General features: G+C 44.1%; 1 protein-coding gene across 3 annotated transcripts in view; it reads left to right on the forward strand.

Annotated features, from left to right (window-relative positions):
• WDR7 (WD repeat domain 7) overlaps nt 1–11,575 on the forward strand; it is a 1,349,682-nt gene extending 1,338,107 nt beyond the window's left edge. For all 3 annotated transcript variants that reach the window (XM_078674853.1, XM_078674855.1, XM_078674854.1), the window contains one exon: nt 7,129–11,575. In XM_078674853.1, coding sequence (XP_078530979.1) covers nt 7,129–7,332 — 204 coding nt within the window. In that variant the 3' untranslated portion in view covers nt 7,333–11,575. The remainder of the gene's footprint in view (nt 1–7,128) is intronic.
• Nucleotides 11,576–23,410: the final 11,835 nt, after the last annotated feature.

The raw sequence follows: 23,410 nt of genomic DNA on the forward strand, positions 1-23,410 counted from the left end.
ATAGGTTAGGGACAACTACAGTTGTGTATACAATGATATTCATGTACTGATTCATGTATTGATCAAAGCTCAGCATAGGGCAATATATCTGTTGGACGATTGCGTGCTACCTTGTGAGCATTTCCAGAGCATAATGATTGGTATTAATGATTCATTGGCACTCATACACTCCTCTGACATTTGCTCTAATATTGCTCTTCAAAGTCTTTTGTCAACTGTGTGATCCCGCACAACTCAAGAAACAGGAAAAACAAGCATTCGCCAGTTTTGCAAGAATAATTCAACCATGTAAATTCGCACCCTGCTAGAAACAATATGATCATTTGGAACTGACCTTGTCCATGACCGTTTTGAATGCGAATCGCTTCACGTTATGTCTGTTTTCAGCCAAAGCGCTTAACACCTAATAAAGTGCATAGTAGTGCTCTCATAATGTAATTCACAAAACAGTCCGAAATAATTCACTAGTAGTATTGCTCAAGCGCATGTTAGAGCGTCCTGCACACAAAGGAAATACGGAGTGGCATGCGAGCTCGAAACTGTTAGGGAGCTCCGTCACAAAATGCTCCCCTTACCGTCAAGGCCTGGTTGACCTTACTGTACAAAAGGACTTCAGATACAAGATTGCCAATTAACCTGGAAGTTGCCCAAACATCGTCTTGTTGATCAGAGTCAGGTCGGCAGCTCAGAGTGTGGCGACAGCAGAGCAATAGTGAGAGCATCCCCCAGGGCGGAGCCAGTTTTATGTAACGTGCCACACCCAAATTGGCCGACCAATGGGAATGCTGAGATATGTACTCCCAAGTGACTACCTCCGGCTAGGAAGGAGGAAAAAGTATCTCAGGGCCATTAATAGAATGATCAAACACCAGTCATAGCATACATGAACAACAAGGCCCTCAGAGGTGCCTATATGAGCTGTGTGACCACCAACGCATCCTTGGAGCATCCTCATGGGCCTTTCATGGTACTCACTTTGGCTCCAGGGTGATACACTGGACTTGGGCTGAAACATTTGTCGATTGGGCCTTGCATTTGTGCTTTCGTTTTTTTGTAGATGATCATGTTAGTGGACTTGTACTTGATGTGCATGAGTGATAGTGTCTTTTACTGAAGGTGTAGAGTGCATCGCTTTTGGTAGTGTCACAGGTAAGGTTTTTGGATGGCACCCATCGAGACCAAAGAATCGGGTAGTACTTGTGGAGGAATGATACAAGTTGTTGTACACCAATTCCACCAATCAAAGGAGATCCACGCATGAGTCAGCAGCGTCATCAGCATAACAACATAGATATTGCGTTAATCTTTGATTTTAACACTGCTTCTGACCATCCGTTTGTGAGTGGCAACTGGTCAAAAGAGCTGCGGTAATCTGTAAACAAAAGTTAGCGACAATTTCGAAACTGGATTCAATGAGGAAGACAAATACATATGTATGTACACGACATTACAAAAAGGAAAGAGGGAGACTCCTGGTAGTTTGTTCAAAAGTGCTCATGGCATCATATATTTGAAATCGCAGTTTATACAGAACAGTTATATCAGCACTGTGAGCATAAATTGCGAAGGCAACCCAAAAGAACTTGGTGCACGTTGTGCTTGTGACATAAAGAGTGACGGCGCAAGTGATAAGTGAGAAAAAGACATCGGAAGGCGCAAGGTGACAAAGTGACAAAAATTATGTACAGTGATCAATGGTTCTACAAGAATGATTATTTACAATGATAGAACACGGTTTTAGATGTTGAAAGAACCAAAGTTGAATGTGCGCCGCGAGTTGCGCTTATAAGTAGGTCGACGGCGTTTGGGTCCTATTAATTCAGGACCATCATCAGGACCGGGTTGCCAAAATTCAGAGGTGCTGTATCAGGGGAGAAAAGGAAAGTTCAGGGTAGGGATCAGGGGTGGGTGGGCGCAGGGGCTGCGGTAGGAGTACGAAAGGTGGAGGTCAGCCTACCTGCAGGTCAAGAGGCGCCAGCTGCGAGGGGCAGGCTGGTATGTCCAAGGACAAATCAGATTACCAGTGTTCATAGTGATAATCCCGGATATGGCGCAGTGTGGGCGGCATCTGCACGAGGTCAGGGATAGGTAGGACTTCCCTAGAAATGAGAAAGATGGCATCAATAGACTGGGGTGACAGGATGTGCAGCCGGGGAACAGGTGAGAAGGAAAACTCACCCAAAGGGACCTGGGTACCGGCGTGGGTGGTGGAGACCACGGCTACGGCGCAGCGTAAAAGGCATCTGTTCAGAATCGATGGGAGGAGGGGCTGTCCTAGGAGCGAGAGAAAAGGTTAGCTGCCAGAGTTAGAGCGCGGTTCAAGCACTTGAGCAGGTGAGAGGGCAGAATCACCTAATGGCCACCAATGTAGTATTTCATAGCGCAGAAAGCAGGGTCGGTCCCTGATCCACTGCGACGGTCCGGGAGAGATTACCTGGGCGTGGAGAAAGGGCGGCATGTGTGAGTCACAGGAAGGATCGGGACCAATTACCGCTAATGAATTAACCCCCTCCTGAGAGAAAGGAGACAAAGTTTCTGTTAAAACTGCACCAGCAGGCACGCAAAATGCCAGCCAGCCATGTGTTGTTTAAACAGACTGCAAATTGCTTGTCTTGACACTAAATATGGTTATAAATAAAGAAGCTTGTCTTGACACTAAATATGGTTATAAATAAAGAAGCATGTTCTCTTTTATTATCCGCCATAGATTATTCAGGCAGCCCTAGAACACAAGTACAAGTTATTTCTATTTATATTTTCTGTTCAAAGTATGCACAGACAAGTACTGACAATTCAGCTTTAGGTGGCTGCTTATTTTTGTACCGCCTTGGACATCAAAATACTGAGCTGGCAACTCTAATCACAAGACTGGGAGTTTGTTGCAGGATCACCCCATGATTTATTTCCTTCACCCTGATCCCTGGTTACTGCCATATTAGCAATAGTTTAACACATTTGAAACCCTACGCTGCGTCAATAACATTCTGAGTTACTTCAAGTGTCTGGGAATGCACTTTGCATTCAGACAACTCGCTCCTCATTCTCGCCCTTCACTTTCACGCTCACCCTGCACTCACACTGATCCCCATGCACTCACACCATTCACTCACTTACCCTGCACTCACAGTGATCACTCTGCACTCACAATGCACTTGTGCTGTTCACCCTGTACCTAATCCTGCAATCACACAGGCACACTACTCAACCTGCGCTCATGTGACACTTCACTCACCTGTCCCCGTCACTGCTCAATCTGTAATCTCACTCAAATAAGCCCACCACTAACCATACATTCAATCGTCCCACTCTGCACTTATATCTGCACCCAAATTTATATGGTCTCCTCCCTCACCTTGCAATCACTCCTTTTACCCTTCTCGCAAACTGTTGCATGGCTCACCGTGCACCTACATGATCCCTCCTGCCACCCACACAGCGCAGAGGGTTAATGTGCCTGCTCCATAGAATGTGTACCATGCAAATCATGGAACTGAGTGTGAGTAAACAACGAGAAGCGCTATAAAAAAAATGAAGAGAGATGAGGTGCTTCGTTGGTGAGTGGTCGTGAGGGAATACATGGAGAAGGAGGAAATGTGGGAGGGGGCGCCAAATAAGACTGTTGCACTGTGTGCAACAAGTGCTAGGGCCAGCCCTGGCTGGGAGTGTTAGCCCCCACCCGATGTTCGGGGCTAGTTGCGCCCCTGTACACGAGTATGGGTATGTCGCCCTAAATTACAAAAGGACACATTTACATGCACTGCAATCCAGCCTTCCAGGTTTCCCCTTGATAGAGACAGCTCTGTTTTTGCCCTGAAGGCCTGGAATAATTCCTAAACAGATTCTTGTAAATAATTTTGTTTCATTTCTTTTTAATGTGATTGATGTAAGGAGTCTATAACTATTTGCAGAGAAATGTGTTTGTTTCATACAGCAACCATAAAAAAGTTTATTTTAGATCCAAGCGGGTCCTCACATATGAAAAATTGGAGAATATCACAGATATTATTCGCTGTAAAATTAGTGGGCTGCTGCTCTGTTACCACAGTGAAAACACACATCACTATCTATGAATATTAGATGTAAACGCGTTTAGAATTTCAACCATAGTGCCTGTGGACTGTTAGTATGGCAGAGCTGAAAGTAAATCATTTAGACTCAAAGCTGTACTGAACAGGGGCCCCCAAAATAGTTTTGGCCCAGGGCACCCAAAATCCTTAACATGTCCCTGCCACCACAAAGTCTGTCAAGCAACGTTGCTCTGAAGTATAATAGACTACATCATTCATTTATTATTAGTTCTATTTTTTTTAAACATAAGCCAGACGTGTCCTTAACTCCAACTACTTCAGGCAAGCAACTTATCGTACCACTAAGGAATTCTCAATTAGGTGTTCGTAAAACGCCCTCTCTGTGGACTTTCAACTTTGTCTTCAGGTCCATAACAGGTTGGTGGGCAATTATCCCATTATAATGCTGCCTAAAACATTCGTTAATGATTTCTAGAGAAGATTTGTTTCTCGTGTACCAACTCTGAGCTAGGGAGTGCTCGGAAAATCTGACAACACTGTCTCCCTCACTGTCCCTGTTTTGTCTGAAAATGTCTGCAGAATATTCAGCTTTGCGAGAAACTGCTGTCAAAACTCTCTTGCCTTTCAGCTCCTCCTATTTATGTGAGATTGGGTTCTCAGCACTTGCGGTATTAAAGACTAGGGAGCAGATTTACAAGCGTCCTGCACCACCAGTACGTCACTTTTTGTGACGTACTTGTGGCGTAGGGGGCTCCTCCATATTTACAAGGAAGGGAAAAGCCACCCTGTGTGACTTTTCCTCTCCTTGTAAATACGTCCCCTTCACACGCAGCACTTTGTGTTGAAGGGTTGGTTCATGGGTATTGCTGTGGGTGTTTCCAAGCAACACCCATGGAACAAGACACATCTCCAAATTTACGAGGAATCGTAAATCTGGAAATGCATCTGAATTCCACGCCCCCCTAGAGGTGGCGTAGCGAGGCGCAAAGAGGAGAAATGTATTAATTTCTCCTTGTTTTTCCTTCCTTCAATACGTGCTGCATTTCACAGCATGAATTGAAAGAGGGAAATGCCTGTAGTGATTGTTTATGTGCTGGAAGGTACCCCTTCCTGCACAAAAACAATCTCCCCACGACGCAGGCATCCTTGCACCATGGTGCAAGGATGTCTACGCCAGCGCATGGCTGCAGTTTGTGCGCCAGCGCAGGGGGAAGCACAGAGATGCGTCATATTCTTGTAAATATGTTGCATCCCTGTGCTTCGGAAGTGCTGCAGCATGGTGCAGCCAAAGGGCTTACGGTGCCACTCTGCTGCACTTCCTTGTAGATCTGCCCCTGGATGTGGAGCACAACCTGAGGATGGCAGTAGCAAAAATCCATCCACTGATTGACCGTCTGTGGCGAAAAACAGGCATAACTGCCAACTGACTCACACTATCAAGTACTCCATCATATTAGTCTACTAAATGTTATTACAATTTAGCTGAAACCCACTTCCTAATAAACAGTCGAACTCTTCGTTAAATGCCAATCTCCCCTTGCTACACTATAACATCTTAACACAAGGTAGCTTCCTAATGAGCGATACCGTTGCTTAACTATATAAAAAAATCAATACCATCTTGCCCGGTGAAATATTACTATATCTGAATATGAAACAACTTCATAATTAGCAATCTAATGCTTTAATTTATGGTGTCGCTAATGCTAGTGTTGCTTAACAGAACTTGAGGGTTTGGATGAAAAAACGTCATCACAAGACCTATAAGTCACTTGCAAGATAGTAATTGAAAAGATGGAACCCATCGCATCAGCAAGTTCATTTAGAAACATGTTATAATACATGGAATTCTATAAAAGCCAGTCTCTAATTTCTTTATAATTGGCCAATTGTGATGCACCCAGTCGCAAATTATAAAGAAAAGGCGTTGGAACTCGACTATTATAAGGTATTACAGTTGAGTTCTGACACAGAGGCAGCAGCCAAGCTGAAAGGCCGGTCAGGTCGCGGAGCATAATTGACAGCTGTTTAAAGCAACAAAAATAGAACATGGCTTTTCTTTCTTCTGCTCGATTTGTAGCTTACAATATAACTTTATAACATGCTGCTGGGTACTATACCAGTTGTTAAAGGCTCTGAACCAGAGTTATAGGCCCAAGCCACAAGCGAGGGCCTTTAATGAGGGACAGGGCTTTTACTAACCGGTAAAGCCTGAGGCATAAGGGCTATAAGGCTATTGGAGCATTCCACCCACAAAGGGTTGAATGTTCTAAATTAAAAAGGGAGACACATGAAGACAAACATTAGACTGTTAGAGCTCCGGGCTTATGCCAACCATTATAAACCCAGAGCTAATCCATTGTCTTCAAATGAGCTCTCAACATTCCAATGTTCTAATGACAAGCACAAAGAACATGTTTATGTTTTGGATTCATTAGATAGTTAAGGAAAAGCTAGAATCTTTCTGAACGTTTCTACACATTCTGAGCTAGTGCAGCTTTTTTCCACTTCTGTTTAACTGTTTCTAATATTTGTTTGCAGCTAATAGGTTTTTTATGTGTTTAATTTTGCACTAGCGATATCAGTTGTTTTGGGAAAAATTATTGTGTGATCATGTTTTATATGGTATAAAGTACCCCTTGCTGTACATTTTTAAGATATTGCAAGTTACTCCGGAGTTTCATAACCTTTTAAAGGAATTCGGCCTTCAGCCTCGTTCCTCTATATGATATTGGAACTCTTCGGTGACTTGCAATATCCTTAGAATATACAGCAGGAGGTACTTTATCCCTTACATCACATGTGAGAAGAATTCAAGATGGTTACACTGCGGGTAATGGAACTCACCGATTTAGCGTTACCAGGTCATTGCGAACTGCGATATTGTTGCCAAGCCGAAATGTTCTTGTGAGTTGAGAGCCTTAAGGGAAAGGAGTTCAGTGATGTACATACTCATGACGCTTTAATCAAAGCACACTAACAAGTGTAATACCATAATTTCTGAGTGAAATATCATTTCTAGGTGGAAACATTTTTTTTTTAAATTATTTATATTGGAAATAACCTATTGCAAATATTGATCCTCCTTCTCTCCTTGCAGATGAACACTTCGCTTTTGGGAAGCATCGGCATGCTAAACTCTGCTCCCCAGCTCCGCTGTATCAAAACGTACCAGGTGCCTCCTGTCCAACCTGCCTCCCCGGGATCACATAATGCCCTCAAATTGGCTCGGTTGATTTGGACATCGAATCGCAATGTTATCCTGATGGCTCATGATGGCAAAGAACATCGATTTATGGTGTAGAGTTACTTTTCCTTCACTGTTCCATTATTGTGTCTCTTGATTCCACAGTAACGTCTGTTGTGTAGTGCTTCACTCCTCAGTTGTCTCCAGCACTGCATTGGTGTTGGGTTGTCAGATTCGGTAGGTCATAATCTGGCTAAAAACCTTGTAGAGTGGGATTCTGCTGTTAGCATTCGGTACCCGTTTGTATCTCTCCCTATCCAATTTGCACACTCCTCCACTCTGCATTTCTTCGATGCTGCTTGTCAAGGGAAGTTAATGTGAATATTCTTTTTAAGTTGTATGCCTTTCTTTAATGGGCATGGATGAGCTGTTGCACCATGGTCTTCAGATCAGCAATTGGAATTGGGGCTACTGTTGAAATACGAACGGGCGGGTATTTCTCAACATGAAGCAGCACTATATAATAGTATCATCATCATTACTCGGCGGACAGTGACTTTCACAAAAACTCACTGTTCACTCTTGGAAAACCTCTCTATGTCAAGCTGCTCATTGAGCTGCCATCTTGGCCTCCAAGGTGCCCTACTTAGCTGGATAGCATCTCCAGGGAGACCTTATGTTTAAGACCTGGTGGATAATGGTCCTAGTCGAGGCAAACAGGACATGTCCCAAAATCTGTAATATTGTGTTGTACCTGGTGCTGTTGCATATGTTGTAATATCTTAAGTCCTTATGAGGTGAAGGGAATGTCTGAGGTACAGTAAACACGTATTGTCCTCTTTAGTGGTCCGCCTTATTGTCTCCATACATATCTGTTCATGTCAAAACCAAACGTGAACCAGGACTATCAAAATGCAAGAAAACCCAAAAGGTATTTTATTTATTTTGGACCAATTGAATTGTTTGTAGCAATTCTCAACATTCTGCACTGATGACAAAAATAAGGTGTTTGTGGTCAAGATTATATTGTGAAAGGCAATGGTGCATGCTGGCTGGAAAGGAATGCTGGCACGAAGCTGAGCAAGTGATCCTATTACATTGGCTCGTGCTACGCAAGACCAATACAGCAGCAAACGCATGTAATGTGTCTTCCAAAGTGGCTTTGTAAAAATACGATATAGGCAAAGATGATTTGTAAGAATTTAAATCTTTTTTGTGTTGCAGAGCTTTTGTACAGTGTTTGGTGGTGATACAATACTGCTACAAAATGTGGATTTTATAAAATTAAATTTATTCTCTAGCATGTACAATGTATTTATATAGATGCTGTATGCCATTTCAAAGTGTAAAGACCCTTTGTCGAATAAAACTGTAGACTTGAAAATTAACTTAAAAAGGCAAGGCTTTCATGACATTCTGAGTAAAGGGCATTTCACTGAAACCGTCGATTGCAGTTTGCACACTTCAGCACAAATACTTGTGCCTCTGTGCTAGTAATATTATCAGTTCTTTCACTGGAAGTTCCCCACTTTAATTTCTACCATTTAACGTGACGTAATCAGAAGACTTTGCAGAGTCCTTGGATTATACGAATATGCTTTGGATTTCAATAAATGTCCTCGTTTTTGCCTTCTTAATTGTTCATTCACTGGAGGTAGTCTTCATTAATGTCTAACATTTAAATGATGGCCTTGAACTTAAAACTACACTGTAGATTTCCAAATGACCCCTCATACTGTTTACACTGCTAACATCCATCCATACTCTATTTCCACCTTTTCTGCTGACTAACAAAGAGGCTGACAAAGTGAGATTCTCAGTTTGTTTTCCTTGGTTCTTTTAGATCTACTTTCCATTTCCTTTTTTTGTAATACAAATGTATTGTATTATAATGTCAGTATGTCGTCATTAATTTGAAAGGGAAGCTATTCCCTCCTCAATTGAACAGTTTTCTGGTGAAGCTCTGATTAGCTCATGTGGATACTTCAAAGTAGATTTGATCAATTAATTCCCCAAACTGTTCAACGCATTGTAGTTCCTTTAAGAATATTGCTTATTTATGCCTCTTGAATAATATGCTTTTTGTGTCAGTTTTATCACAATAAACATTTCAGTCCCATCAGGGAAGGTATAGAGTGATACACAATACTATGTAGCATCTTTCTAGACTTGATAGGCTTTTTACACAAGCTGGAGTACCTTTGAACTCTGTTCGGAGTAGGTAGCGAGTCCTCAGGCAGTCAACTATACTGTGATGGACTAATGTCCCATCCTTATCGCCATTTGGTGTTGTGGTGAATGGATTAGAAGCAGACAGTTAATGATTAAGTAGTATTTATTCTCCTGCTCCGGGTAGTTTGTAAATCCACAAAATGATACACCCACTAATGCTACAGTGGTCGGTCCCGGCACAAGACCAGCGTTCTAAACACGTGGACTACACAACATAACATAATTGTATCCAATATTTGGTTTAAAGTTGTTGGAATCATTTGTTGTTGGATGTGCATCTTGGGCAGTGGTGCTTCTAAACTACTTACACTGCCATACATTATTATATATCTCAGTGATATTTAAGCACGTCTTTATACAAAAGCAAGTGTTGAAACCCGATAATGAGGCTCTAAAGAGAGCTTTGTGCTCTATTTCATGGGATATGAATTTGGCAATTTCTTAGTTGTGACTGTTTTAAAGAGCTGTCACTTTGTTCGATTTCCATGAATGTTATAAAAAACAACTAACTCACACTTTTTAACATTTAAGGTGTCTCCTTACTTGTGAAGTTGCTTATACAATCCTTGTCATGTGTTGTAAATCCTTCCATACCAAGTTAGAACTTTCTTGCTTAACATCCAGCACAATATCGCCTCTTTACCACTATCCCTGTTTTGACCTCTCTTTCTTGGAGTAAATTATTAAGATATAGAGTCACCGTTATCGCTTCAGACTTATGGTAAAATCAAACCGGTCCTGCAATTAACATTTTATCTACCATGTGGTGTGAGCATGTAGTGTATTAAAGAAGGTCAAAACATATCCTTAGTGCTTCTGAAAATATATTCTTCACTTTCAATGTAGAATAATGTTGAGTTTTAAAAAATTTTTTAAAGAGCCTGACATTCTCTCCATCAACACAGTGGCCTTCATCACAATGCTGTTAAAGGTGTGCTACAAACTTTAACGTCGTTTTAGGGAGTTTAGTAACAGATTAACCTGGCATAAAATCCTATTTTCAATCCTGTTTCATGTTATAAATTATCATTTTATTTGGTTGGCTGATTGACTCTTATCTGTGTTGGTAAAATGTCAGTTATTCGCATGTGATAGATATCCCCAGAAAGAATGGACTAGGCAACATTAGTGCTTGCTGAAAATGTCTGTTCACAAGCGAAAACGGAGGATTCTACTTTTAAAATAATTCACCATTGGAACAGATTTTTAGGCGGCATTGGAAACTTGATGTGCATAAAAACATTGGTGTTCTTGGTCCCAATCCTTCCTGGATTGCTACACCAATCCAGAAAGGTGTAGGGAGCAACTGAAATTCTGATTGACTGTCCAGTAGTTGGTCAGAAGTGTTTCCTTAAAGCCCAGTTCTGATTAGAAGAATAGCAGCAAGTCAAATTGACTGAAACACTGAACTCTTCTAGGATGCAAATCTGTCTTGTGGCAGTGGTTCCCTAGGAATCCCTCATCAGTATGACTCCTTCACATTAACTCTGTCAATTTCCCCAGGTTGCCAACCATTTTCCTTTAGTCTGCATATGTTTCAGGTAGATTATCTGTCCCATGATCTTTAATTGTAATCCAGGGATGTGAAATCTTCTCCTCCTTCCACGCCTAACTTTACTACAAAAATGAGATGCCCTTTTTGCCAGATTTAGAGAACATCCTGAGTTTTTGCTTCTTGGCTGAACCGTTGGCATTAGTGTTAACATTTTGAAACCATCTACCAAGCTGTAGTACTATCTTCATATTCTTTACATGAAAATCCCGATTTCAGTGACTTTGCCATTGTCTCAAACTTCATGTCTGTTTCAGGTTTCCACATTGCAGTAGAATGTGTGTTATTCCATTGTGAGGTTTTTAGTGTGTTTGTGTTTGTCAGTGGAGTACTAGGAGCTGTCCTTGAGAATGGGGTGACGTTAATAGCATCATTGGCACTTTACAAGCAGAGAATGGCGTGACCTGGCACGAGAATGAACATATTGTAGTGATTCAAGTCAATGGTCACTGTCATCGATTACAGACTCTTTCTTGAGAAATGCCTTGACACTTCCACTCGAAATATATGTAATGTACTAAATGGCCGTGTGTACATATTTATGTGAAATAAAAAACAATATTGTACTTAAGATAACGTTTTTGCCTCATCATTTTGGCCAGCGCAGATGTGTACTGCTGAGTTACTGTGTCATGTTTTTCTCTGACGTCATTTTCCATTCAGGTATTGTTTGTTTGCGGCATGTTTTAATGCAGAGTGGTCCCTAGTCTTCCAGCACACTGATTGGTCATGAAGCTACAGATGCCGCAGGTGGAACCGCTTGTGAATACAGTGGCAGCACCGCTGCTAAGGCGGAGGAGCGTCACCCCACTGCCTCAACTGCAAGCTGAATGCAGAAAATAAAAGAATAACAACATTCTTTATTATCATTATGCTTTTTACATTCAACTTGCAGCTGAAGCCAGGTGTGCGGTGCTGGACTTCCTGTGCACCACAGGGGTATGAGTAGTGACAGCACCTAAAGTGCGCATGACGCTTTAGCCGGCCGTCTCGGCCGGCCAAAGCTTCATTTATGCCTTGCATGTTCGCCACGCACGCTGTATTATGGAGAGCATGCCCAGCCTGCCATCCCCTGTCTGAGCACCGAACCACAGTGCTCAGACCAATCACAACTCTTCTAAGGCAGCATTGAGTTTGGCCAGGGGATTCTGGGAGGCTGTGTGCTTCCTGCCACGAAGAGAGAAGGACGGAGAAAAAGAGGCGGCGGTAAAAAGGTATGCCCTTTCCCCTCCTCCCTCCCTCCATCCACCCCACCCCCTGCCCCACCACCCCTGGTAAGTAGCAACCTCTACTGTGTGAATAGTGTCGGAGCTGGCTAAAGCTGGTCTACTCAGATCTACCTGAATGTACCTCTATAACAAGCATTTACAATGCAACGGTCTCGCCTTTGCAAAAGTTAGAGCTATTGGCATTGTAAATGACAACATTTTTATTTATGTGTTGGTTTTGAAAACAGAGAAATAAAAGGCATTGCCATTTACAATGCCAATAGCTTAATCTCTCGCAAATGCAAGACCTATTGCGTTTGCACACACACACACACACACACAGAGCCACACACACAGAGCCACACGCCGACACACAGCCACACACACACACAGAGCCACACACACACAGAGCCACACACACACACACACACACAAACACACACACAAACACAACACAAGCCTGTCCCTCACACCACCCAGATCGTGCTACAGAAAAATACAAAGAATGCGAGCTAGATGAACAGAGGGTGGCCCCTTCCTGAAGCCGTGCTCACTAAGAAAGAGAATGTTCATGATGAGTGGTTGTTCATATGACGTGGCATGTTCCTCGTGCTACAATCTCAGGTGGTGTTTTTCATGTTATACATCTGTTATAGATCTGTTATTTAAGGTAACACAAAAGTTCAAATGCTGTTTGCACAATACTGCCTTGTGACGTACCACCTGCTGCCATTGCTTGTGGTGAGGTAAACATATAAGATCTGGGAAATGAGCTATGTTAAAGTACACATGCCTTATCTAGTGCAATTGGCATTCCGTGGTATTAAAATCCCCAGCCCAAATAATAGTAATACCTCCCACAAACAACTCTAATTCTTCCCGATGAGAATGGAGCACTGCACTGTTGGTGGTATCAACCCTATTATTGTAGTAATTTCTGTAATTAACCAACACGATACCGTCTCATTATATATTTGGAAATACAAAAACTGAAAGTCACTCACAAAAGCCAGCACGCACCCACAGAACTCGCTGACCACAGCCCTGTGGATTGGTGGACGCAGTTCCATGAAGACACCCGAACCCTGCAGACAACAGCCCCAGCTACAGGGAGCACAAGGGGTGCACAACAGATGGTCTCCTTAACTCTGTAATGGAAACTGCAGTGCGGTGGTCTAGGTTACCGCATTTACAAACACGAGCTTTACTGGATTCGGGTGGAGCTGAAAGAACGGAAAGCAAACATCTGGGTTGTGGGGTGAAGGTAAGTAACATTGGGAAGAAAGTCATTGGGAAAAAAGTAACTGGAAAGAACCCGGCTGCAGACAAATTTGAAGAATAGCCCACTTGAGGTAAGGAGAATACATTGAGATTAGGACACACCAAGTCATGGAATACATAAAAAGTAGAGCAGGTCTCACTTGCAGCGTCTCACCTTGTTCATCAATGCCTTAGGCGCGGGTTGCGGCTTTGCCGCCCTGCCCGGCGGACCAATACCCGACCCGGGCAGGTCGGGGGCAAACCCCGAGTGCAATTCTCTTTATTTTCGTATCCTCACTCGGGTTTATTGAAAACTGAAACGAACACAACTTGAGCCCCTTCAGCACCGCAGACAGGCTGGAGGCAGCTGACTACGCACGAGACCTGCCTCCAGGCGAGACCCGCCTCCAGAAGAACTGAGCTTCCTGCTCAGACTTCCTGTAGCTACCAAACAAACTACACGATTGGTTGTGACTAAGACAGATGTGAAGAGTGCGCTCTGGGTAAGGGGAGGGCTACCATTCCAGCCAATAGAAATTCTCTCTGCTGCCAACACGCGCTAGAGTAAAACAGGAAGTGTTTCGTGAATGGACGGTAAGAATCCACAGAGGCACCGATTGGGTGGCTTCTTTTTCACTGTTTGTTTCTGGGTTTTTTGCTATTGGCAGGGTGAACGCAGAGTGAGCGTGGGATTCGCGCTAAACTCGAAAGTTTAGGTCATTTAGTACTTCATGGAACAGAATACAAGGCATCCTTCGTAGGCGAAGAAGAATTAGGCCTGGGCGCTAATTGGCTTTGAGTTCTTTGATTGATGTTCTCCTTGACAGTTTCCCCACAATTTATTGTCGAATAATAGACATAAAAGAAAGACCAATCGAGCATTTCAGAACTGTGTTGATCAAGAACGCCGATACAATCTCTCTACTGGCGAATGGCTATAGAGGTCGAAATAACAACAAGCAGGAAATGGTTGAAGTGGGGTAGGGGAAACCAACCAGAACAAGCGCTCGCGTAGCGGTTGTCTGACATAGCCTTTCTCTTCCCCCGACTTCCTTCTGCTGTAAAAGGTTTCTAATCTTTATGGGGCAGGCCCAATAAAGATAACAAATCTTTTACAGCAGAAGAAAGTCTGAAAAGGACGGGGCTTGCAGAGAAAGTAGAACGTCACTAGGACCTCTTCCCCAATGGCTGGCCACCGTTTAGGACGCCAGCCAATGGAAATGAGGGGCGGGGCTTAACCTCGCTAGTGAAAGTTCCTCTATCTCATTAAGTCTCACCAGCTCGACTGCGCATGTGTGCAGTCTTTCGCAGGCTGAGACCTAAAAATGGTTTGCCAGCCTGGAAGCAACTGAGCTTGGGAAAAAAACAGTGGGATTGGACAGGTTGAGCAGTTACAAGATACATTATTCCTTTTGTTTTGGCCCAAGATTTTGAATGATTAGGAGTGGAACAGAGGGGTTAGTCTGACTATGTTATCGGAGGTTAATTGGTGCATAATGTCACTTCCACTACCCCTAGCATTTTTGAGATCAAACTCCTTGCGAGGGCAATGTTGGAACCTAATATAAAGCTAACGACTTTGAAACTCTGGAATGGGTACGAGCCCCCCAGCTCAACATCCTGTGAGTCTGGGCAAATCGCTTAATCTCCTGTGGCTAAATTAATAAATAAAATGTGACCTTGTGTAACGTAATCTGGTGCTCATGTAAAAGGCTCTGATGCCTTTGGACCTAGTTTGAGATCTATAAAACTTCAAAGGCACTCCTTAAAATAAGTTGTTAAAAACTCTACAGTGGAACCATCGGTCTAGTGGTGTCGCCCATCAGGAGACAAAGGTTCCTTGATGTACAGTGTTCAAGTCAAATACTCTAGGCCCATCCTTTAAATACAGATTTTCTAAATGTGCCACACTGTCCCTGTGACGCAACAGAGGCCCGCTGGGGATCTAGTAGATGCTATTAAATTCATTTCACATAGTTTTCCACGTGGACCAAGAACTATGTCCCTGGGGTAAGAGTATATAATTGGTTTCGAGAAAAGGTAAAATAACTGCATTAGTGTACACAAGCATCGGCTGTGTAAACAGTGCGCCTAAGCCCCTCTTTTGGTTGTTGCAAATGAACATAAGGTAAGTCAGTGGTGTTATCAAATCATTATTTTCCCTGATCAAAACATGCTCTTCAAAGCTTTGATTATTCAAGCGTTGTTAAAGGCCCTGAGTCTGTCTGATAATAGCTTGTTCCTGTTCTGTTACAAAAATGGTAACCCAAATATTTTTTCAGCTCAAAATGAGCCCACTGATGGCTCTATATGATTGGCAATGACATCAACTGATCAAACGCTTGACGTTAAGAGAATGGTAAAGCTAGGCAGTGCTGGGTAAACTTTCACCTTTCACCTCTTCGCCTGACAGACAGAGCTGAGTGTCGAAAAATCAATACTTCGGAGCCAGGAGGGAAATATTTTCAACCTCTAACTAGAGAATGTATTCTGACAAGGCCAAGATAATCCAGGCTGCACAGAGTAAAAGAAAAGAGGCTCATTTTTAAAGCTTTGACACTTCAAGGTGTTCTTGTACAATGGCTATTCTTAAATACCAAAGGTCAGAAAGAGGAGGCTGACGATTTTAAAAAAAAATGAGATGCATTGTGTGCAGTAGTCGATGACCGTTTCTCCATTTTTTTAATACTAAAAAAGCTTTTGTTTTGAGTTGTGCTTATCGTCCTCATTGAAAACAAATACAGTTACAGGAGATAAGTAACTCTGAAAGAAGCGAATATTTGCTTTACATGACGCGAGAATCAATTTCAAGTTAATTATTTCCGTTACATTCCCATGCCTTATTGTGCGTCGTCATTAAAATCCTCGCTGTGATAAATGCTAAATATAGGTTCTTGCGTGGCTTCACCGATGGGCCGCTGGGCGACTTGTCTTTTGATTACATTGGTTGACCAAACTTGGTTTACAGTAGTAAGTCCTGTTAACATATTTAAACGCCCCACGGACCAAACCATTTGAAATCGGCCAGTTATAGGAAATTGGTACAGATGTGGGACAATTTTGGACTGGTATTCACAGCCGTGTAAGTGCTGTGTGATCGGATGAATGACGCCCGCAGACTCCTCCCCCTCGCGCGGCAATGAATATCGGTCGCTTTGTTGCCTTCTCAGGCTGACAGTGTCGCACTGCTCTTCTTTCTTCATTAAGAAGAGACTTAAGCAGCGTCCCCTGTCACTTCAGACAGTCTGCGGCTGAAACCGAAGGGCACCGGGAAGCCCTCAATTAGCAACACCTATCACCGAGCCTCTCGAGGCCCATTGCATCATCCGGGGGGCTTAACGCGCGCGCCATCTTCGTGCAGACAAAGCTGCGGGCTGTTTGCAGACATCCAGTGCACTCTGAAGAGCAGCGTATTGATTCCGAAGGAGTAAAAGCCACCCGGGTTAATTAACATTAGCCCCTTTCTCACTGGCTTCAAAAACGTTAGCATTTGGAAGGGCGTGCGAGCGGGACGTGTTTTTTTCTGTTTGCTAATCTCGTCACAGAATGTGAGGCCGGGCCACTATTTGGCGCGTTTTTCCTTTCTGTATTGCAGGTTGCGCATTTACAGAACTACAAAATAGTCCTATTTTAATTCATGTAGTGCATAGTCTTCAGCTACATCAACTGTTTGGCGAAAAATTAACATTCAGGACAACATTTTGCAAGTTTTTGATGACTAACAAATGTATGGTGCCGTGCAAATGAAGTTGCACATTCCTAGCCAAGGTGGCAAGCGTACTCCACTATTATTTTTGTGTCTGCCGTTGATGCCCGTAGTTTAATTGTGGTCTTTTTTTCGCTCACATTTTCTTTCATTAGGTTGGTGTAGTTGTATAGATAAGGATCCACAGATATCTGCAAATGAGCGGTTAGTGATATGTCTGATGCCACAATGAGGGTGGGGTGCCTTCGCATTACTTACGAGAGGCGATGCCCCAATCACTTTAAGATGACCTTCTTCCCGCCTGCAAACTATGGTGATGATAGGTCATTAGTCTTTGTGGAGCTACATTTATGTTTTATGCCTTGCTGGTTTTTCTTGTGTCTAAGTTTTAATCATAGGTTTTTCACCCGAAGGAACAAATTACTTACCTTCTGTAATGCGTTTCTGGCAGAGACTCCAACTGCAGATGCCTCACCTTTGGAATATTCCCCCAGGCATCAGACAGGATCTAGAAAATCAACAGCAGTACCACTGTTGCTCAGTAGGTGCCGTCGCGTGGTTCTGCCACGCCCTTCCGCTCTGGAAGAGACATACATAGTCAAATATAGTGCCCCCAAGTGTACTGATGTCAGTTGTTTTTTTTAGATGTCCGCGCCTGCAGACAGGAAGCCCAATCACATTGGCTTGGAACTTTTTGGGTAGAATAGAGTCCAGTACACAGAACAGGGAGGGTAGGTGAGGAATCTGCAGTATGAGTCTCTACCAGAAGAGGCATGAGCAAAGGTTAAGTAACTTGTTCTTCTAAATAAAGGCTCCTAACCGCAGATTCCTCACCTTATGAGTAGATGCCAAAGCAGTACTATCCAAGAAGTAGGTCTGGGAACTGGCTCAAACCGTAAAGTCCTGCATTACAGAGGGGGCCAAATCAGGGGCGGACTGGCCATAGCAGGCACCAGGTGTTTCCCCAGTGGGCAGCCAGGGTGGGGGCCGTTTTTGGACCTCTGGGGGACTGTTTTTGTTACAGAGGGCCAACTTTGCAGCAAATCGGCCCCCCTGTAACAAAAGCAGGTGCAGTGTTTTCCACGCCCCCCCCAAATCCCACAGCCAGTCCGAATCAATTGCCAGGGCCAATTTGCGTTCCAAGTCCAACCCTTAGCAAAATGCCCATCTTGGCGGATCTGGCTGTCCAGATAGTAATGCTTCATGAACATGTGGAGGCATGCACACGTAGTGGCCTGTCAGATGTCCAGAACAGGCACTCCACGTGCCAATGAAGTGGTAGCAGCCTTTGCTCTGTTGAAATTAGCACACATTTCCTCCATACATTGCTTTTTAGCCAGTGCATAGCACATTTTTATGTAGAGGACGATCCAATGAGAGATGTTGTTCTTCTGTGTTGCCTTGTCATTTGTTCCAGCAAATCCGATAAAGAGACGGCCATCCACTCGGTAGTCCCTGGTACAATCAATTTAAAAACTAAGGCCTCTTTTTGGATCCACCTCGCCGCCTCCTTAGAGGGGGTGAGGTGAAAAATGTAGGAAGGGTATTGTTTTGCCTGACATGAAAAGAGTCACCTTTTTTGCAAGAAAGGAGGCTCAGGACCCCAAAACTAGTTTGTCTGAGTAGAACATAGTGTATGGCGGATTGACAGAGAGGCCTTGCAGCTCGCTCGCCCTCTGTGCCGATGTAGGGTCAACGTGGCAAGCTGTCTAGAGGGTCAGAAGCTGTAGAGGACAGCTGTGCATAGATTCATAGGGAGTACACACAAGGAGTCTCTGAACCAAATTCAGGTCCCCAGGGCATAATGAATGTAGAAGGAGAAAACATGTTGTAAATCTTTCAAAGACCTCATCACAGCAGGTGATTGAAACAAAGAAGGCTGATTTGGCAACCTTAAAAAAGGTGGAAGGGTCAACAAATATCTTGCTGGGCTAGGGGCAAAGTGAAAAGCAGCACTTTGAAAAGCTTGGCCTGAAGTGGGTCAGTCTGGCAGGTGCCGCACCAAGCCACACACTTCTCCCAACAACAAATGCATACAGATTTAGTTGTGGGATGCCTGACTGCCAAGACGAAATCTATAAGTTTGGGAAGAAGTTCGAAGGCAGTGAACTGCCACCCCTCAGTCTACAAGTATAGAGGTAGAACTTGCACAGGCTCTGATGCTGTGCAGGTCTCCCCTTGATGCTGTGCCCACTGAGACTTTAGATCCCACTGCAGAGTCTGCATATGTCATATGGCATGCTTCACCAGCAGGATTGAGAAGGCCATCAGTTCCATCAGCCTCAGAGACGTTCTCACTAAAATCAAGGCTAGGGGCTGTATTATTGGTCCTGGACCGTCTTCTCTGGGAAAAGGTGCAGAATTGTACCTTGTGCAGAATGGCTCCAATGAAAGGAAGCGTCGGCAAGGGAGTCAGGTATGACTTCTGTATGTTGATAATGAAGCCCAAGCATGTTAGGAGGTTCAGTGCTGGTTGAAAGTGGGTATCGACTGCCTATGATGAGCTTGCCTTTAGCAGCCAGTCAGTGAGGTATGAGAAGACTGGGGCCCGACCTCTCAAGATGGACTGAAAATACACTCCTCAATTTCTAGAAGGGCACTGGTAAGGCAAAAGGGGAGCACAGCAAACTGGAAATACTCCTGGCCCCGTGAACTGCAAGTAACACCGGTTTGCCTACAACTGGGATATGGAAATAAGCACCCTGCAGGTCCAGCACTACCGTCCAGTCTCCAGGGTTGAAGGCACACATGACCTGGTCCAAGATGAGCATCTTGAATGTGTCCTTCCGCAGAAAGACATTGAGATTACGAAGATCTATAATAGGATGATGGCCTCTGTCCTTCTGCACCCACAAAGTAGTGGGAATAGGAACCTCAACCTACTTCTGATGCTGGCACCTTCTCTATTGCTCCTTTGGTCAGAAGGGGCTGCACTTCCTTCTGCTAAAGGACAGATGTTTCTTTGTTAACCTCTCTGAGGATGGTGGAATGTGCACCTGGAAGGTGAGAAACAATAGGGTACGGCCTGGTAACTGCTTGCCATGCTGATCAAAAATGTCAAATCCTACCTCCAACACAGAGGACAAATCTAAGGTTTAGTGGTGGCAGCTGGGGTGGGAGGGACAGTGTAGGTCAATATAGGACTGTACCGCACTCTGCCCCCTGATGTCCATATGGTCTTTGCTTACCACAGCATTGGCCACAGAAGGACTGAGGCGTGTGCTAAGCGAACTACATGTGCTGGTGGTACTAGAAGTGTCTACCATTGCCACTGAGAGGGTGAAATTGCTGATGCTGTTGTCTCGGTAGAGAGGAAAAGCTCAAAGAACATGCAGAGGTCCTGCTATCTTTGAAACAGGCGAGGACAGAGTCTGCTTTATCCCAAAAGGGCAGGAAGCCATAAAGGGAGTATTGATGAGGGTGCATTGTAGATCGCCGGAGAAGCCCGTATACCTCATCAATACGTTCTTCTGTAGAGCTACACTAATACTTATTGCTCTGCCTAAAGAGTTAGTAGTGTCCAGACCATTACAAATTGTTCAGTGTGCAGCATCATGCCCAACATGGATCGCCGGTGTCAAGATAGTGCAGGACATTGTCGGAGACAATCGGAAAGACCTGTGGAACATGGTCCCAAAAAGCATGAGAATAGCGACCAAAAAGACAGCTGACATTAACAGACCTCAATGTTAGACCTGTGGTCGAAAACATATGTTGCCCAAAAGTCTATTCTTTTTGATTCCCTATCTGGTGGTGTAGTAGGGAAAGAGTTGGGATTAACCCTACTCGCTGAGGTCTGCACTACAAGGCTCTCAAGAGTAGGGTGCTGAGTTAAGAACTCCAGGTTACCTAGGATAGGGCGTTGGTGCCTTGCAACCTGTTGACTGACACACGAGCCAGAGCAAGGTTTCGCCCACATCCCAGTAAGGATATCCTTTAAGGCCTTGTTAAAAGGGTAAAAGGGAGCAGTGGCTCAGAACTTGTTTGCCCTGGTTGGTGGACACCAGTCAGTACGTTTGTCTTGACTTCCATAGAGGGCAGACACAAGTTCAGCCCTTCAGCTGCCCTTTACATGACCATTGGGAAGGAGGCACTCTCTTCTGTAGCATGGACGGGTGGAGAAATCAAGCCAGTGTCTGGTGCGGTGTTGAGACCACTGGCGTCCTGGAGATACTCGTACCAATTGTCCTCAGTGAATGGCTGAGTTAGCTCGTCCCCAGCATCATAAGCGTCATTATTGTAATAGTAACCGTATTTATATAGTGACTCCTACCTCAGACGAGGCGTTGAAGTGCTTTTCAGTGAGTAGCTCTCATCTCTAGACCCCCAAGATACATGAGTGGTGGATTTGTAGAGGGAAATATAAATTGTCATTGGGAGTGGATGATATGTGAGTCTGTTAGTTGGATGAAGAGGCTAAAGGATGGATAGAGGAGGGATGAGTTTAGAAAGGATTATTTGAGAGTTCATAGTACCAAAAGAAGTTTGGAATGATTCTGAGTGGGAAGATAGGGGTTATTTTGCAAGAGGAAAAGGATGCTGTGGTGGTTTGGAGAGATTAGTTTACTTTTCTTTCTCTCTGCAGTGGGAGGAAAATATATAAATACATCACTACAGTTATACATACTTAGCAATATTAACATGATAAGCATATGGAAAAGAATCAAGAGATATAAAATTGTGATAGATAAATCCCATATGTACATGCTTGGATAAATATTTACAAACTTAGGCTTTCAATTAGGTTGCTAGGCCCGACATCATTCCCCCAACTGCTGTAACACCGCGCCTCACACCACTGTAGTAGCTTTCACCTGCACCCACTGCCAGCTCTCCAGCAGCGTTCATCCCACACCCCACACAAATACTAACAATGCCCTCAACTCTCCCTGCCAGCACATGCCACACAAGCACCAACAACGATTATACAGCCACCCCACACAGCAAACCCGCACATCAACACCCACTCGCATGCATGCTTCTCAACAAATAATAATTCAGCAAGCACACAACAGAAATATGGGAACACGCCTGACATCCTCTTCATCACAGAGACTTTGGCTCAACCCCTCATCGGCTCCTGGCATCTCCATGGCAATGCCAGCGGGCTAAAAGTTCGCGCAACTGGGCCGCCTTCTCAAGCCAAGAGGAAGACTCAATATCATCTTCAAGATATCGATCAAATTTACAACATCCACAGAGAACACCACCCCATTCATTGAACACCTGCATTTCAAGCTGTAAATCTCAGAAACTGCACCCTGAACAGAACACTCGCCTACCCACCACCTGGATCACGAGTCCCCACTTTTTGCCTGGTGTCAGTGTGTTTTGGACTAGTCTGACTGGGATCCTACTAATCAGGACCCCAGTAACTGTGCTTTCTCCCTAAATTTGACAATGGTAAGTACTTTGCTACCTTCCTAATTGACTACTGGTGTACTCTTCATAGTCCCTAGTATATGATAGGGCATAGGTACACCAGGAGTCTCCCATGGGCTGCAGCATGTATTATACCACCCATGAAAGACCACTCAAACTGTGACTACAGGCCTGCCATTGCAGCCTGTGTGAGCTGGTACTATCACCACTCACAACTGATATGCAGGTATAAATCAGATTTGTAAAGCGCAAACTACTCATCCTTACGGGTCTCAAGGCTCTGGGGGCCGTCGTGGAAATTAAGTGAGCTATTGCCCAGAGTCACATGGTGCTGAGCTGAGCTGCCGCCGGAGCCGGGGATCGAACCGTGAACCCTGTGCTCCGAAGTCAGCTGCCCTGGCTGCTGCACCACACCTCTCCACTAAATTTCCTTAAATTTGAGGTCACTGCACTTAAAACCTATAAGTCACCCCTAAGGTAGGCCTTTCAATCCTGAAGGCAGAATGCTTGGATATAAGTGTGAGGGTGCCCTGCACAGGACACCCCATACAAACCCAGGAGTCGATTCTCCAGGCTTTATATGTGCAGTCAGCCATTAGTTTATACATATAGTGAATACCAAGTCAATTACGACATGTCTAACTATATATTGGCTGCACCGAAATCGGTCATATTTGGTATCAAACATGTTGGAATCCTACCACAACACCAATTCCAGTGTTGGATGTAGGATTCCATGTATTGGGGGGGGCTCTCCTATGGAGCCACCTGGTATTCCTGGTACCAGTCTTCCAGGGTCTAACAGCAAGCTTGTGCTGCTGCCGACCACAGAAAGGATTCCCCCCCTCCTGCTGC

This window comes from Lissotriton helveticus, chromosome 2_1 (genome assembly GCF_964261635.1).
Source record: "Lissotriton helveticus chromosome 2_1, aLisHel1.1, whole genome shotgun sequence".
Classification (NCBI taxonomy): domain Eukaryota; kingdom Metazoa; phylum Chordata; class Amphibia; order Caudata; family Salamandridae; genus Lissotriton; species Lissotriton helveticus.